This window comes from Mizuhopecten yessoensis, unplaced genomic scaffold (genome assembly GCF_002113885.1).
Source record: "Mizuhopecten yessoensis strain PY_sf001 unplaced genomic scaffold, ASM211388v2 scaffold7529, whole genome shotgun sequence".
Lineage (NCBI taxonomy): Eukaryota > Metazoa > Mollusca > Bivalvia > Pectinida > Pectinidae > Mizuhopecten > Mizuhopecten yessoensis.
The window spans coordinates 227,243-246,909 of record NW_018407093.1 but is presented as its reverse complement, the minus strand read 5'-3'; the positions used below and the strand labels follow the sequence as shown (position 1 = coordinate 246,909).

The 19,667-nt window shown below is 37.0% G+C and overlaps 1 protein-coding gene across 1 annotated transcript in view; it reads left to right on the top strand.

The window, feature by feature from the left end:
* The first annotated feature begins 7,235 nt into the window (after positions 1 to 7,235).
* LOC110453873 (carbohydrate sulfotransferase 10-like) overlaps positions 7,236 to 19,667 on the top strand; it is a 37,239-nt gene continuing 24,807 nt past the window's right edge. Inside the window, exons 1-3 of the mRNA XM_021503059.1 lie at positions 7,236 to 7,322; positions 10,284 to 10,601; positions 11,775 to 11,834. Coding sequence (XP_021358734.1) covers positions 10,445 to 10,601; positions 11,775 to 11,834 — 217 coding nt within the window. The 5' untranslated portion in view covers positions 7,236 to 7,322; positions 10,284 to 10,444. The remainder of the gene's footprint in view (positions 7,323 to 10,283; positions 10,602 to 11,774; positions 11,835 to 19,667) is intronic.

Here is a 19,667-nt window from a genome sequence, read left to right as displayed (position 1 = left end):
TTGTGTTTGTCTAAACTGATCAGACAATAGTGGGAGATCAAAGTTGATTGTGTTTGTCTAAACTGATCAGACAATAGTGGGAGATCAAAGTTGATTGTGTTTGTCTAAACTGATCAGACAATAGTGGGAGATCAAAGTTGATTGTGTTTGTCTAAACTGATCAGACAATAGTGGGAGATCAAAGTTGATTGTGTTTGTCTAAACTGATCAGACAATAGTGGGAGATCAAAGTTGATTGTGTTTGTCTAAACTGATCAGACAATAGTGGGAGATCAAAGTTGATTGTGTTTGTCTAAACTGATCAGACAATAGTGGGAGATCAAAGTTGATTGTGTTTGTCTAAACTGATCAGACAATAGTGGGAGATCAAAGTTGATTGTGTTTGTCTAAACTGATCAGACAATAGTGGGAGATCAAAGTTGATTGTGTTTGTCTAAACTGATCAGACAATAGTGGGAGATCAAAGTTGATTGTGTTTGTCTAAACTGATCAGACAATAGTGGGAGATCAAAGTTGATTGTGTTTGTCTAAACTGATCAGACAATAGTGGGAGATCAAAGTTGATTGTGTTTGTCTAAACTGATCAGACAATAGTGGGAGATCAAAGTTGATTGTGTTTGTCTAAACTGATCAGACAATAATGTGATATTGATTGTGTATGTCTAAATTGATCATACATCAAAGTTTTTTGAGTTTGTTTTGAATTATATGACCTTTATCGACCTCGAGGCCATTAATTTGAATTATAATCTGCGTTTCCGTTGCGATCCTTTGGCGATCTTGTATGCAATTCCTTCTGGATTTGTATGTATCCAGGAGGTTTTTGTCGATTATTCCTGGATTTGCTGGTCTTCTTTTTGTCTTTTTTTGTTTTGTAGCCTGTCCGTCCGATCGTTCGTCATAAATTTTTTATTTTGATTGTAAATGGCTGATATGTATAAGGTGTCAGAGGTGAACCCGTCCTTAGCTGACTACTTTAATTTCATTACTGGTGGCGCTTTTAAAACACCTAGGCCAGAGTGAAAGAGACCTAGGAAGGATTCACTTTTATATGACCAGTCGCACGTAAGTAAAAGTGCAAATACCATGTTGTAGTTATAAAGTCAAGTTCTTTTACATAAGCCAACAAAAACCCAATATTGTTACAAAAGTTGGAGTAAAGGCACCCAAAGATGCCAAAAATGCGGGGGTGATCATAAAGCGACCGATTGTAACACCGAGGTCATGAAATGTGCATAGCGCCGCGTATGGTGGTTGTCCGGCTAGAAAGCAAAGCTCGTACCGTTTACAGGGGTGGCTGGCTTTAATGTACCAATGAGTCAGTCAGCCCTTCCGTCCGTCCGTTACAGAACCACAGGAACCTGTCGTAAATGTACCGGTCGAACAATCGTTATTAATAGCAGTAGCCGTCATCGCCAAAATACAAGCAGGCTTGAGTTGGTCGGAGATTTTAGTCTATTTTACAACAGACTGAAGTAGTACTAGTAGTAAAGCTGGACACCTCTTTATTGACCGGTACAGCAATTGTGTGACATGTACATGTATCATTAACCCACCACCGGTATAGGCATCCTACAATGGAACGCCAGGAGTATAATCAGAAATGGTAACGAGTTTTTAAAATATATTGAAAGTAGACCTGATATAAATGTATATGTCTACAAGAAACATGGCTTAGAAATGAATGTAGAAATGCTGTCATAGTTGTATATTTCAGACTAATATCATAGAAATCATCTCAGAAAGGATCGAAAAGCATGAACGGAAAATTAAGTGGGTGTTTTCCAAGAGAGCTGAGGTTCGAGTGAGTTACAGAATATGTTCGATCCCATTGATAACGTTATTGTACGTACTGTATACATACAGCTTATAAATCACCTAGGTAGGATTGGAATCCTAGGTCGGAAAGTAAGTAGTGTTTTCCTTCAAAGCTGTGGTATGAATGGGTTTTAAACAAAAACCTTCGATCCCACTAGGTTAGCGATACAAATAGTGGGATCACAATACAATAGCAGCCCAACCTATGAAATCTATAATGACTTTAGATCCTACCTATAAAGGCTTATTAGCAGTTATTTAGTATCAGATATATGCATACATGCATTCATGTCCGAAAAAGGGTAACTGAAGTGTTAAAGAATGTTCGTTTTTTTAGGGGCCTGGTTTTACGAACAATATATCGCGAATCAGTTATTTTTCCGTTAGAAAAAACAGACACTATACGTTCAAGGAATATTTTCTCCACATATAATATAAACACTCCTTGAATCATTTTTTTTTTTTTTTTTTTTTTTAAAGAAACTGAACAATTTTTCTTTGGTTTCAATACCCAGATTTTTTTTGGAAATAAACTCTACCACAAATCTGGAAGTGGAACGAGAGAGTTTTTTCGTCTTTTTAAAATACCGGCCAGGACACTAAAGGGTATGACCCCCCTGGTAACTTATACCTCATACCCAATTGGGATGAGGAATACTTTTTTGAAAATATAATATATATATATATATATGATAACTATTCCCGTGGCAGGGGAATTGTTATATAAATATTTATTATCAAAGTAAACAATTTTAACTCTGTAATGCTCCCAACTTTAGCATCTAAGTAAAGTATTTGTTGCTGCTAATATTTTTCTGTGAATCTACTTCACTCTCCATTATCACCCATCATTATCATCCATCACTGCAACCAGCATCCCATCTTTAATCATACTATTAGAATTTCCTCTGTCGACACACTAACAGATACAGGGAATATGCTTTAAAGATATGTTTAAGGCTAGAGAACAGGGCTCGCCAAACTAACACGAATTATATATAACTGACATTGTCTACANTTTTTTTCATTTTTTTTTTTTTTTTTTTTTTTTAATTATTCAAATAATATACGTTATACGTTATAACTTACGTAAACATCTTAAGATAACGGTAATCAGTAAATGGCCTTATAAACTGTATAAAAGAGACTTATGAGATACAGAAATATATTGTGAATGGGAAAGATGAAAAGCATAGACATACCTTCCATAAAGACTGGGAAAAGTGGCAAAACCTTCTTGATATTCCATAAACCCCTCAATTTCATGATTTATATATAGAAAACCAAAAATTACTGTGGTAACAGTAATAGATAGGAATATTCTAAGTATATTGAGCTGATATAATACAAATGTTACTGTATGATAGACAGGTTAATGTGACAAATTGTTCTTCTGTTACCAATCTTGTTTCTCTCAACCTTCCCCCCCCCTTCTCTCTCTCTCTCTCTCTCTCTCTCTCTCTCTCTTTCTCTCTCTCTCTCTCTCTTCTTTTCTTTTTTCTTTTCATATTTCTTAATTCAAATGACTATCATTTGTGTACTGTGTGTGTGTGTGTATGGGGGAGTGTAAGTTTGAGGGAATGCTGAGTATATTTTTTATTGATAATTTGATTAAGGACATGGAATAACTCACTTTGAAGCTGTGTATGTACATGTGAATTGATTTATACAACAACTAAGTGAGTGATTTTAAATTTGAAAAAAATTGTAAATCAGGAATGATGATGATGATATTATGAATTAATGATGATGATGATAATAATATTTTGATGAAGATACATATAGAATGATGAGTGAAGATTATAATTGAAGATGATGATTGTATGATGATAGGGATGATTGTAGGATGATGGTGATGATTGTAGGATGATGGTGATGATTGTATGACGATGGTGATGATTGTATGATGATGGTGATGATTGTATGATGATGATGATATGATGATGATGATAATTATATGTTGATGATGATATATGTGAAATGATGATTGAAGATTTTGGATGATGATGGATTATGGATTGAATAAGTATATATGAAAGAGGATGAAGAAGATGATAAAGATAATGATGATGATGATATGTTGATGATGATAGAATGATGACAATGAAATTGATTGTGATAATGCTTAATCCATGTCCGTGTGTGTATATGTGATATATGTGGGAATGTGTGAATGTCCTGTTTATGTATATGTAATGAAAAACTTAGAAAAAAAAAACCATTACAAAAAAAAAAAAAGATAACGGTACCCTCAGACCTTACTTATCTTATATAAGTATGTTTAAATAAATAATTCTGACGACAAAAGATTACAAAGATACACCTCTTCCTTATAAATATAAAAAATACTAGCTTCGTATCTCTAAAGGTTATTTTACTATCTTCTTCCTATCTGCTAACTTTTACTTTTAGATTACTCAAGTATTTATTTAGCAGTAGCAATATTTTTTTATTATTATATAAATGCACACCTACTAGATTAAAGGTAAAAACCCGAATACACCATAGGGACCCACCCGGATAATTTCAGCCTCCTGCCAAGCCTGGGAAAAGATACTGTAAAGTACTGTACCTCACGGAAGCAGAGACGTTTCTCGACTGTCGGGTGTACCTGGTTTTCTGAGACCCGGGGTACATAACAAACATAATACATATACCTTCCTATAAGAACATGGATGCATGCAATAAGTACACTTTCATAATTTACAAAATATATTTCAATCTTATATTTCTGTAAAAGAAAACAATACTGTAAAATATGTTTCACACATTATTAATATAAACCTTCTTGGCCTCTTTTGATCGCCCTCCAACGATGCATACATACTAGTGTGGAACAGTAGACGAAGTTGCAGCGACTGGCGTAGACGGGCTTCACCCAAAACGTCATAGAACCACGGGGCTGACGTAATACATAGTAATTCTGTTTTATACTCATGTGTATGTTTGCGTTAGATTCCAAGCGCTTACTTGTTTTATATATAACTACATGTTTTATATTCTTTTATAATTCTGTTAAAAGTGGTATTGGTTTGATCCAATAGACAAAACTAGAGTTCGGATTAAATCTGAGTACTGAAGGAATTTCCAAATTCTACTGATGTGAACGTTGTTGATGGTCAGTAATGATGTTTTTTTATGAATTAGATATGCTTACATAACATTGCTTCCAATATGAAATATACAACATATACTATACTATACTAGAAACCAATAATATCTGACATGAAGTCTCTAGTTACCTCCCTTCATATAGCGTCCGTCGCCGATCTATACGTGTTCGTTTCTTATACACACGTATAGACACCCACTGATCACTGCAGTGTAGACCGGGCGCCGATAGCTATATGTCTACCTGATCGAAACCCCTAAACACGTATAATACACTAAAATGTCACGGACCGAACTCCTGCGATACAATCTCCCGTTTGGTACAGTCGAGTAGACAGATATAGTTGACGTAGTAGGAGGCCATTTCAAGTCGACTGGTCGTGTAACCCTCGTATCTACCTAACTCTGATAAAACAATGTTAGGTAAACAATGTATTTGTCTTCAAATTGTTATGTTGTGAAATATTTGTAAGGATTCTCGTTCCACTGCTGTCAAAACTGCCAGAGTATTGGAAACTAATTTAAGTATTATTTTAAATAATGACCACCTCGACCCATATACAAATGTATGTGGATTTTATCTAGCATCAAGTGTATGAGGGTCACGTAAGTCAATGTTTCGACACTGATTTTGAAGATAGTTATATAAGGAAATGAAAGATTTTACACAGGTTATAAAACAAACAGCATTTTACACAGATTTTATAACAAACAGCATTGTACACAGACCATGTTATAGACAAAGACAGATATGTTATAGAAACAAGGACTACTCTTAGTTACAAAGGAGTTTACATTATTATATATACTCTGAGTTACAAACAAATCAATAAACTAGTTAAATTGACAGTTACAAAGTAAATAATAACAGAGCATGTAAATATAGTAAGAAAAATATGATACACTGACCGTCCATTTGTTCACCTTGATGTTTTAACACGAAGATAACGAGTTTTGGTAATGTATTGCTATTTAACAAGGGTCATCAATGTTGTCTCGTATTACCACCGGACATATTCTACAACACTAGATAACCTTACTACAAACACTTCCTCCTTCTTTGTCGATTCTTTTATTCCAAGAGAATACCGCTATACACCCCAGCTAGGTAACACTTCCCCCTAATAAAGATTTCCTCTCAAAGAGATATCCCACCATTGGTTCAATGTTCTTGACCGATCTATAATATCTGCGGAAGAGTTAAAGCTGCCCTTTAAAGAGACATATGTCCCCGTCACCAGATCACATCTTGCTGGTACAGTGTCTTCAGTAGTTAACGACAATGTTCCGTTCACAATATCAAGATTCCAGTTCCAACCATTAAATTACGTCTGTAGTGTTTCAAAATTCGTCCTCTAATAGTAAGAAACTATGTACTCGCTGTAATATTCCACTGATGAAAAAAACCTGTTTATTTGTGACTTGTTCTCCTTAAATTCCCATACATTAAAATCTGGATCAAACGTTGCAGAGTAAAAGGGACATTTCGGTCACTTTGACAAGCTGTAGAAATGTATCCCCGATCTTGATGAAGCTGGTGGGATAGTTCGTATCATGATTGAATTTTAAACATTTAAAAATCATACGGTTTTATAATATTACCGCATAATTAAATTGATAATTAGAATAACAATATCTTCTAAATATAAGATAATATAGCTGGTCTATGAAATGGTTTTAAAAATACTTAACTTAATGTACAGTACCCGGATGTTGTGTTATCGGTTAAAACAGACTGTCGAAGAGATTATCGAAATCAGTGATCAACACCTTTTACTGAAACATTTTTTTTTTTTTTAAGTTACTTAATTAATATGCTTTTGAGTAAGAGCTTGTGCGTGTGTGTGTGTGTTTGTGTGTGTGTGCGCATGTTTATTATGCGTGTATGTGAGGGTGTATGTGTGTTATGGAGTGTGGTCTGATTGTAAAAACATATGCATGATTTGCTAAGGAAGCACATTATAAGTTTTCAAATGTCATCAAATGATGTTTATTTTCTTTCTTATATTTGTAACTTGGTTGAATGTTCTAGCCTATATGTGTGTAAGTGTATATGAGTGTGTCTTGTTGATCTATGTACTAAATGTATGCTTCCTATCAATCTATACTGGATAGGAGAAGACTTATATAGGCTAAGCCTGTTGTCTCGTCCAATTGTGCATTTTTTTTGTCCATTTTTTGTTGTTGAAATCTTACACGTATCTATACTAGGGCTGGTCTGTATACTGATCAGTCGGATATTACTACTTTGTCGTCTGCCGTGAACTAGCGTATGTCAATGGCTATTCTATACACAATGAGATTATGCCATTTTTTTGGTTCGTGATTCAACATGGTGAACTGGTGAATATAAATTGTTTCCATATCGCCAGTACGACGCTACATCCGGTAAGGTAAGGACATATATCTGATCGTTAAATTATTCTAATGAACACATCATTCCATATGATTATATTTCACATTTGATATCATTTCAAAAAGACAAATCTATAATTTTGGATACAAACATATCTTTTCATTGACTTGCTAAGTGACGCGTTGTTCTTCGTCAAAACTGAATATTATGAGGTCTTAGGTCAATAAATATTACATTAGTGTTACATACCCTAATGGAATTAGCTGTCTATCTGTTTGTGATGATAAACATAGCGGGTAGGACTTCTTACTTGATGATGTGTTTTGTGGTCCAGGACACCCTTGGGTGGGTTATTGATGATTTGTTTTGTGGTTCAGGACACCCTTGGGTGGGTTATTGATGATGTGTTTTGTGGTTCAGGACACCCTTGGGTGGGTTATTGATGATGTGTTTTGTGGTTCAGGACACCCTTGGGTGGGTTATTGATGATGTGTTTTGTGGTTCAGGACACCCTTGGGTGGGTTATTGATGATGTGTTTTGTGGTTCAGGACACCCTTGGGTGGGTTATTGATGATGTGTTTTGTGGTTCAGGACACCCTTGGGTGGGTTATTGATGATGTGTTTTGTGGTTCAGGACACCCTTGGGTGGGTTATTGATGATGTGTTTTGTGGTTCAGGACACCCTTGGGTGGGTTATTGATGATGTGTTTTGTGGTTCAGGACACCCTTGGGTGGGTTATTGATGATGTGTTTTGTGGTTCAGGACACCCTTGGGTGGGTTATTGATGATGTGTTTTGTGGTTCAGGACACCCTTGGGTGGGTTATTGATGATGTGTTTTGTGGTTCAGGACACCCTTGGGTGGGTTATTGATGATGTGTTTTGTGGTTCAGGACACCCTTGGGTGGGTTATTGATGATGTGTTTTGTGGTTCAGGACACCCTTGGGTGGGTTATTGATGATGTGTTTTGTGGTTCAGGACACCCTTGGGTGGGTTATTGATGATGTGTTTTGTGGTTCAGGACACCCTTGGGTGGGTTATTGATGATGTGTTTTGTGGTTCAGGACACCCTTGGGTGGGTTATTGATGATGTGTTTTGTGGTTCAGGACACCCTTGGGTGGGTTATTGATGATGTGTTTTGTGGTTCAGGACACCCTTGGGTGGGTTATTGATGATGTGTTTTGTGGTTCAGGACACCCTTGGGTGGGTTATTGATGATGTGTTTTGTGGTTCAGGACACCCTTGGGTGGGTTATTGATGATGTGTTTTGTGGTTCAGGACACCCTTGGGTGGGTTATTGATGATTTGTTTTGTGGTTCAGGACACCCTTGGGTGGGTTATTGATGATGTGTTTTGTGGTTCAGGACACCCTTGGGTGGGTTATTGATGATGTGTTTTGTGGTTCAGGACACCCTTGGGTGGGTTATTGATGATTTGTTTTGTGGTTCAGGACACCCTTGGGTGGGTTATTGATGATGTGTTTTGTGGTTCAGGACACCCTTGGGTGGGTTATTGATGATGTGTTTTGTGGTTCAGGACACCCTTGGGTGGGTTATTGATGATTTGTTTTGTGGTTCAGGACACCCTTGGGTGGGTTATTGATGATGTGTTTTGTGGTTCAGGACACCCTTGGGTGGGTTATTGATGATGTGTTTTGTGGTTCAGGACACCCTTGGGTGGGTTATTGATGATTTGTTTTGTGGTTCAGGACACCCTTGGGTGGGTTATTGATGATGTGTTTTGTGGTTCAGGACACCCTTGGGTGGGTTATTGATGATGTGTTTTGTGGTTCAGGACACCCTTGGGTGGGTTATTGATGATTTGTTTTGTGGTTCAGGACACCCTTGGGTGGGTTATTGATGATGTGTTTTGTGGTTCAGGACACCCTTGGGTGGGTTATTGATGATTTGTTTTGTGGTTCAGGACACCCTTGGGTGGGTTATTGATGATGTGTTTTGTGGTTCAGGACACCCTTGGGTGGGTTATTGATGATTTGTTTTGTGGTTCAGGACACCCTTGGGTGGGTTATTGATGATGTGTTTTGTGGTTCAGGACACCCTTGGGTGGGTTATTGATGATTTGTTTTGTGGTTCAGGACACCCTTGGGTGGGTTATTGATGATGTGTTTTGTGGTTCAGGACACCCTTGGGTGGGTTATTGATGATTTGTTTTGTGGTTCAGGACACCCTTGGGTGGGTTATTGATGATGTGTTTTGTGGTTCAGGACACCCTTGGGTGGGTTATTGATGATTTGTTTTGTGGTTCAGGACACCCTTGGGTGGGTTATTGATGATGTGTTTTGTGGTTCAGGACACCCTTGGGTGGGTTATTGATGATTTGTTTTGTGGTTCAGGACACCCTTGGGTGGGTTATTGATGATGTGTTTTGTGGTTCAGGACACCCTTGGGTGGGTTATTGATGATTTGTTTTGTGGTTCAGGACACCCTTGGGTGGGTTATTGATGATGTGTTTTGTGGTTCAGGACACCCTTGGGTGGGTTATTGATGATTTGTTTTGTGGTTCAGGACACCCTTGGGTGGGTTATTGATGATGTGTTTTGTGGTTCAGGATACCCTTGGGTGGGTTATTGATAATGTGTTTTGTGGTGCAGGACACCCTTGGGTGGGTTATTGATGACTTGTTTTGTGGTTCAGGATACCCTTGGGTGGGTTATTGATGATGTGTTTTGTGGTCCAGGACACCCTTGGGTGGGTTATTGATGATGTGTTTTGTGGTCCAGGACACCTTTGGGTGGGTTATTGATGATGTGTTTTGTGGTGCAGGACACCCTTGGGTGGGTTATTGATGATGTGTTTTGTGGTTCAGGACACCCTTGGATGGGTTATTGATGGTGTGTTTTACATTGTTGGCTCACATGTTATTTTATCGTGCTACCAAATCAACGTCCGATTTTGCTAGCAGGCGTCATGTATGTTACCTATAAACAGTTTTTTATGAAAGTTGCACAATTGAATACTTCTATATCTCTTTTTCAGATAGAACATCAATCGGAAATACAAAAAATGACTTTGGACAGCTTTTAGTGTGTTCTCAAAACTTTCATAAAACTAAAGAGTTGTGAACTGTTGATTTCCGAATCAAATAACTTACGTTTTCGACATTCGTTAAAATAAGATATAGAAGTACTCCATGTTCGATGAAGCCCATTTTAGGAAAATTTCGCTCTGAACTGAAGACAGTTTCCAGACAAATGCTCAACATGAGATTCATTTTCGTCTTTATTTGTATAACTGGAGCAGCGATGATGGTCGTCAAGCACTACCGCTGTCCTGTGGTTCGGAATATCCAACCAGGTAAGTATGTCAAAATTAGAAGAAAGGTCTATAATATTTATAAATAATGAAAAATATTTCGAGGTTCTGATATACCGCTTTATCACAGCCTAGTTCGTAGGTCGGTTCGCGAATTCTTTCTCAATGCCCTGGGGAGCATTCAGCCGGTGCTGCCATTTCGGCGCTCACAGCTAGCATTCAACAATTCTAGCACTGTCCAACCACGTACTTATTTACAGCTGACTAGACAAGATCAAGCGGAGTAAAATGTCATGCTCAAAGATATATACATATATTATATATATAAAACTCGAACCCGCAACCCTTAGGTCACGAGCCCGGCGTGCTACCACTAGGCTACCGTGTCTCCTTAATGTATTAAAGACATCCACTACATACATCCCAGTTCAGTAGGTGCTATTTTTTCCTTTCTGTGTTGGGGTTCTTTATACTCAGAAATGACAGCGTCACCTCTTCCGAACCTTTGTTTATATTAGCTGTTTCTTTATTTGTTAAAAATGTATCAGCTATATCAGGGATTGTAAGAATTTATCAGCTATATCAGGGATGTTTAGAATTTATCAGCTATATCAAATATGGTTTAGAATATATCAGATATATCAGGGGTGGTTAGAATATATCAGCTATATTAGGGATGTTTAGAATATATCAGCTATATCAGGGATGTTAAGACTTGATAAGCTATATCACGGATGTTTAAAATATATCAGCTACATCAGGGATGTTTATAATTTATCAGCTATATCACGGATGTTTAGAATTTATCAGCTATATCACGGATGTTTAGAATGTATAAGCTATATCAGGGATGTTATATTTTATTAGCTATATCAGGGATGTTTATAATTTATCAGCTATATCAGGGATGTTTATAATTTATCAGCTATATCAGGGATGTTTAGAATCGATAAGTTATATCAGGGATGGTTATAATTTATCAGTTTTATCAGGGATGTTTAGAATTTATCGCTATATCAGGGATGTTTAGAATTTATAATCTGTATTGTGGATGTTTAGAATGTATCAGCTGTATCAGGGATGTTTTGAATGTATCGCTATATCAGGGATGGTTAACATCTATCGCTATATCAGGGATGGTTTGAATTGATCACACTCGTATTAACCTAGACATGTGCTAAAAAGTTTATTACAGCCGATTATTTCTTTTGTCAGTTGACACACAGATCGTCAAGCATCTACTTAGACCTGCTGAAGCCCAGAATACATCTCAATGTGAGTGATGTCCTTACTGTAGTGACATAGTTATTGACTGTTCTTACTGTAATGACATAGTTATTAACTGTTCATACTGTAGGGACACAGTTATTGACTGTTCTTACTGTAGTGACATAGATATTGACAGTTCTTACTGTGGTGACATAGATATTGACTGTTCTTACTGTAGTGACACAGTTATTCACTGTCCTTACTGTAGTGACATAGGTTCATACTGTAGTGACATATGTATTGACTGTCCTTACTGTAGTGACATAGAAATTGACTGTTCTTACTGTAGTGACATAGATATTGGCTGTTCATACTGTAGTGACACAGTTATTGACTGTTCTTACTGTAGTGACATATGTATTGACTGTTCATACTGTAGTGACATAGATATTGACTGTTCATACTGTAGTGACATATGTGTTGACTGTTCTTACTGTAGTGACATAGATATTGACTGTCCTTACTGTAGTGACATAGATATTGACTTTCCTTACTGTAGTGACATAGATATTGACTGTTCATACTGTAGTGACATATGTGTTGACTGTTCTTACTGTAGTGACATAGATATTGACTGTCCTTACTGTAGTGACATAGTTATTTACTGTCCTTACTGTAGTGACATAGATATTGACTGTCCTTACTGTAGTGACATAGTTATTGACTGTCCTTACTGTAATGACATAGATATTGACTGTTCTTACTGTAGTGATACAGTTATTGACTGTTCTTACTGTAGTGACATATGCATTGACTGTTCATACTGTAGTGACATAGATATTGACTGTTCATACTGTAGTGACATAGATATTGACTGTTCATACTGTAGTGACATAGATATTGACTGTTCATACTGTAGTGACATATGTGTTGACTGTTCTTACTGTAGTGACATAGATATTGACAGTTCTTACTGTAGTGACATAGATATTGACAGTTCTTACTGTAGTGACATAGATATTGACTGTTCATACTGTAGTGACATAGATATTGACTGTTCATACTTTAGGGACACAGTTATTGACTGTTCTTACTGTAGTGACATATGCATTGACTGTTCATACTGTAGTGACATAGATATTGACTGCCCATACTGTAGTGACATAGATATTGACTGTTCTTACTGTAGTGACACAGTTATTCACTGTCCTTACTGTAGTGACATAGGTTCATACTGTAGTGACATATGTATTGACTGTCATTACTGTAGTGACATAGATATTGACTGTTCATACTGTAGTGACATAGATATTGACTGTTCTTTCTGTAGTGACATATTTATTGACTTTTCTTACTGTAGTGAGAATACATCTCAATGTGAGTGATGTCCTTACTGTAGTGACATAGTTATTGACTGTCCTTACTGTAATGACATAGATATTGACTGTTCTTACTGTAGTGATACAGTTATTGACTGTTCTTACTGTAGTGACATATGCATTGACTGTTCATACTGTAGTGACATAGATATTGACAGTTCTTACTGCAGTGACATAGATATTGACAGTTCTTACTGTAGTGACATAGATATTGACAGTTCTTACTGTGGTGACATAGATATTGACTGTTCTTACTGTAGTGATACAGTTATTGACTGTTCTTACTGTAGTGACATATGCATTGACTGTTCATACTGTAGTGACATAGATATTGACTGTTCTTACTGTAGTGACATATTTATTGACTTTTCTTACTGTAGTGACATATTTATTGACTGTTCTTACTGTAGTGACATAGATATTGACTGTTCATACTGTAGTGACATAGGTATTGACTGTTGACATAGATATTGACTGTTCTTACTGTAGTGACATATGTATTGACTGTTCATACTGTAGTGACATAGATATTGACAGTTCTTACTGTAGTCAAATAGGTATTGACTGTTCTGACTGTAGTGACATAGATATTGACTGTTCATACTGTAGTGACATAGGTATTGACTGTTCTTACTGTAGTGACATAGATATTGACTGTTCATACTGAAGTGACAGGTATTGACTGTTCTTACTGTAGTGACACAGTTATTGACTGTTCTGACTGTAGTGACATATGTATTGACTGTTCTTACTGTAGTGACACAGTTATTCACTGTCCTTACTGTAGTGACATAGGTATTGACTGTTCTGACTGTAGTGACATATTTATTGACTGTTCTTACTGTAGTGACATATGTATTGACTGTTCTTACTGTAGTGACATAGATATTGACTGTTCTTACTGTAGTGACATAGATATTGACTGTTCTTACTGTAGTGACATATGTATTGACTGTTCTTACTGTAGTGACACAGTTATTGACTGTTCTTACTGTAGTGACATAGATATTGACTGTTCTTACTGTAGTGACACAGTTATTCACTGTCCTTACTGTAGTGACATATTTATTGACTGTTCTTACTGTAGTGACATATTTATTGACTGTTCTTACTGTAGTGACATAGATATTGACTGTTCTTACTGTAGTGACATAGATATTGACAGTTCTTACTGTAGTGACATAGATATTGACTGTTCTTACTGTAGTGACATAGATATTGACTGTTCTTACTGTAGTGACATAGATATTGACAGTTCTTACTGTAGTGACATAGATATTGACTGTTCTTACTGTAGTGACATAGATATTGACTGTTCTTACTGTAGTGACATAGATATTGACAGTTCTTACTGTAGTGACATAGATATTGACTGTTCTTACTGTAGTGACATAGATATTGACTGTTCTTACTGTAGTGACATAGATATTGACAGTTCTTACTGTAGTGACATAGATATTGACAGTTCTTACTGTAGTGACATATTTATTGACTGTTCTTACTGTAGTCAAATAGGTATTGACTGTTCTTACTGTAGTGACATAGATATTGACTGTTCTTACTGTAGTGATCTAGGTATTGACAGTTCTTACTGTAGTGACTTAGTTATTGACAGTTCTTACTGTAATGACATAGTTATTGACTGTTCTTACTGTAGTCAAATAGGTATTGACTGTTCTGACTGTAGTGACATATTTATTGACTGTTCTAACTGTAGTAACATAGATATTGACAGTTCTTACTGTAGTGACATATTTATTGACTGATCTTACTGTAGTCAAATAGGTATTGACTGTTCTGACTGTTCTTACTGTAGTGACATATATATTGACTGCTCTTACTGTAGTGACATAGATATTGACTGTTCTTACTGTAGTGACATATATATTGACTGCTCTTACTGTAGTGACATAGATATTGACTGTTCTTACTGTAGTGATATAGATATTGACAGTTCTTACTGTAGTGACATAGATATTGACTGTTCCCATTGTAGTGACATAGATATTGACTGTTCCCATTGTAGTGACATATATATATATACTGTTTTTACTGTAGTGACATATGTATAGACTGTTTTTACTGTAGTGACATATGTATAGACTGTTTTTACTGTAGTGACATATATATAGACTGTTTTTACTGTAGTGACATATATATAGACTGTTTTTACTGTAGTGACATATATATAGACTGTTTTTACTGTAGTGACATATATATAGACTGTTTTTACTGTAGTGACATATATATAGACTGTTTTTACTGTAGTGACATATATATAGACTGTTTTTACTGTAGTGACATATATATAGACTGTTTTTACTGTAGTGACATATATATAGACTGTTTTTACTGTAGTGACATATATATAGACTGTTTTTACTGTAGTGACATATATATAGACTGTTTTTACTGTAGTGACATATATATAGACTGTTTTTACTGTAGTGACATATATATAGACTGTTTTTACTGTAGTGACATATATATAGACTGCTTTTACTGTAGTGACATATATATATATATAGACTGTTTTTACTGTAGTGACATAGTTATTGTGATAACGTTCAGTGATTTACAGTGATATGATGACGTGTAACGATGGGAAACATACCAAGATGGAGAAAGTTTGGAAAAAAAATAGTAAGAACCGTCTGCTCCAACAGATATGTTTTATGATTTGTATATTCTAAATAATGTAGCAAATGTTGATCGTATCTTTTCTTTTAAACGAAAACTGAATGCGTCTTTTTCACTCCTTTAAAAAAAAGGTTTCCTACAAATAATCTCATTACAGTGTATCTAACTTAGGTTGATATTTTGCGCATGAAAGCAATTATGACGTCGCTAATTTTTTTACTTCACAAGAAATCCTCGCGCCGCTGAAGTAATAATCTGGCTGTTGCCAGAGGTCATATTCTCCCTTACTAACAGGGATCTATGTGGCTCAACTGTTTACATGTGCATTTCAAAAGATGGTTTTCACGTGCTTATTAGAAAATAATACAAACACGCTAATAATAACGATAACCTTCTCTACATTGACGTCATGTCCATCAATGTATAGACAATGGTGTGTGCTAAAGTAATTGACAACACTGGTCACTAGTGGACAGTGATTAGTGGACAGTAGTTAGTGGACAGTAGTTAGTGGACAGTGATTAGTGGACAGTGATTAGTGGACAGTAGTTAGTGGACATTGATTAGTAGACAGTACTTAGTGGAGAGTGGTTAGTGGACAGTGATTAGTGGACAGTAGTTAATGGACAGTTGTTAGGGGACAGTGATTAGTGGACAGTAGTTAGTGGACAGTGATTAGTGGACAGTAGTTAGTGGACAGTGGCTAGTGGACAGTAGTTAGTGGCAAGTGATTAGTGAAGAGTGATTAGTGGACAGTAGTTAATGGACAGTAGTTAGTGGACAATGGCTAGTGGAGAGTAGTTAGTGGACATTGATTAGTAGACAGTAGTTAGTGGACAGTGATTAGTGGAGAGTAGTTAGTGGACAGTAGTTAGTGGACAGTGATTAGTGGACAATAGCTAGTGGACAGTGATTAGTGGACAGTAGTTAGTGGACAGTGATTAGTGGACAGTAGTTAGTGGACATTGATTAGTAGACAGTACTTAGTGGAGAGTGGTTAGTGGACAGTGATTAGTGGACAGTAGTTAATGGACAGTTGTTAGGGGACAGTGATTAGTGGACAGTAGTTAGTGGACAGTAGTTAGTGGACAGTGATTAGTGGACAATGGTAAGCGGACAGTACTTAGTGGACAGTGATTAATGGACAGTAGTTAGTTGGCAGTGATTAGTGGGGAGTAGTTAGTGGACAGTAGTTAGTGGACAGTGATTAGTGGAGAGTAGTTAGTGGACAGTAGTTAGTGGACAGTGATTAGTGGACAATAGCTAGTGGACAGTGATTAGTGGACAGTAGTTAGTGGACAGTGATTAGTGGACAGTAGTTAGTGGACAGTGGCTAGTGAAGAGTAGCTAGTGGACAGTGATTAGGGGACAATAGTTAATGGACAGTGGCTAATGGACAGTAGTTAGTGGAAGGTGATTAGTGGACAGTAGTTAGCGGACAGTGATTAGTGGTCAGTGGCTAGTGGACAGTAGTTAGTGGACAGTTATCAGTGGACAGTTGTTAGTGGACAGTCATTAGTGGACAGTGGTTAGCAGACAGTCATTAGTGGACAGTAGTTAGTGGACAGTTGTTAGTGGACAGTGATTAGTTTACAGTGATTAGTTGACAGTGATGAGTAGACAGTAGTTAGTGGACAGTAATTAGTGGGCAGTAATTAGTTGACAGTAGTTAGTGAACAATAGTTAGTGGACAGTGATTAGTGGGCAGTGATTAGTGGACAGTGATTAGTTGACAGTAGTTAGTGGACAGTATTTAGTGGGCAGTGACTAGTGGACAGTGATTAGTGGACTGTAGTTAGTGGACAATGGCTGGTGGACAGGGGTTAGTGGACAGTAGTTAGTTGACAGTGATTAGTGATTAGTTGACAGTGATGAGTAGACAGTAGTTAGTGGACAGTATTTAGCAGACAGTGATTAGTGGACAGTAGTTGGTGGACAGTAGTTTGTGGCAAGTGATTAATGTATAGTGATTAGTTGACAGGGATGAGTAGACAGTAGTTAGTGGACAGTATTTAGCAGACAGTGATTAGTGGACAGTGATTAGTGGACAATAGTTAGTGGACAGAAATGAGTGCGCAGTGATTAGTGGACAGTATTTAATGGGCATTAATAAAGTGGTTAGTGGACAGTGATTAGTGGACAGTATTTAATGGGCATTAATAAAGTGGTTAGTGGACAGTGATTAGCGGACAGTAGTTAGTGGACATTGATAAGTAGTGGGCAGTAATTAGTTGTCAGTAGTTAGTGAACAATAGTTAGTGGACAGTAATTAGTGGACAGTGATTAGTCGAAAGTAGTTAGTGGACAATGGCTAGTGGACAGTGATTAGTGGACAGTAGTTAGTGGACAGTAGTTTGTGGCCAGTGATTAATGTATAGTGATTAGTTGACAGTGATTATTGGACAGTAGTCAGTGCACATTATTTAGTGGACAGTAGTTAGTGGACAGTAGTTAGTGGACAGTGATTAGTGGACATTAGTTAGTGGACAGTGATTAATGAACAGTGATTAGTTAACAGTGATTATTGGACAGTGATTAGTTGACAGTAGTTAGTGGACAGTATTTAGTAGACAGTGATTAGTGGACAGTGATTAACGGAGAGTGATTAATGGACAGTAGTTTGTGGACAGGGATTATTGGACAGTGATTAGTTGACGGTAGTTAGTGGACAGTATTTAGTAGACAGGGATTAGTGGACAGTGATTAGTGGACAATAGCTAGTGGACAGTGATTAGTGGACAGTAGTTAGTAGACAGTAGTTAGTGGACATTGATAAGTGGAAAGTAGTTAGTGGACTGTTATTAGTGGACAGTAGTTAGTGGAGAGTAGTTAGTGGACAGTATTTAGTAGACAGGGATTAGTGGACAGTGATTAGTGGACAGTGCTTAGTGGACAGTAGTTAGTGGACTTTGATAAGTGGACAGTAGTCAGGACATTGATTAGTAGACAGTAGTTAGTGGACAGTGATTAGGACATTAGTTAGTGGACAGTGATTAATGAACAGCGATTAGTTAACAGTGATTATTGGACAGTGATTAGTTGACGGTAGTTAGTGGACAGTATTTAGTAGACAGGGATTAGTGGACAGTGATTAGTGGACAGTGCTTAGTGGACAGTAGTTAGTGGACAGCAGTTAGTGGACAGTGATTAGTGGACAGTGATATGTGGACAGTTGTTAGGGGACAGTGATTCGTGGACAGTAGTTAGTGGACAGTGATTCGTGGAAGGAGTTATTGGACAGTAGTTAGTGGACATTGATAAGTGGAAAGTAGTTAGTGGACTGTTATTAGTGGACAGTAGTTAGTGGAGAGTAGTTAGTGGACAGTGATTAGTGGACAATAGTTAGTAGACATTTATAAGTGGAAAGAAGTTAATGGACAGATATTAGTGGACAGTGGTTAGTGGAAAGTGATGAATGGACAGTATTTAGTAGACAGTGATTAATGGACAGTGATTAACGGAGAGTGATTAATGGACAGTAGTTTGTGGACAGTGATTAATGGGCAGTGATTAGTTGACAGTGATTATTGGACAGTGATTAGTTGACAGTAGTTAGTGGACAGTATTTAGTGGGCAGTGACTAGTGGACAGTAGTAAGTGGGCAGTGATTAGTGGACAGTGATTATTGGACAGTAGTTAGTGGACAGTGATTAGTGGACAGTGATTAGTGGGCAGTGATTAGTGGACAGTAGTTAGGGAACAATAGTTAGTGGACAGTAATGAGTGGGCAGTGATTAGTGGACAGTAGTTAGTAGACAGTAGTTAGTGGACATTGATAAGTGGGAAGTGATTAGTTGACAGTAGTCAGTGCACAGTAGTTAGTGGACAGTAGTTAGTGGACAGGGATTAGTGAACAGTGATTAGTGGAGAGTAGTTATTT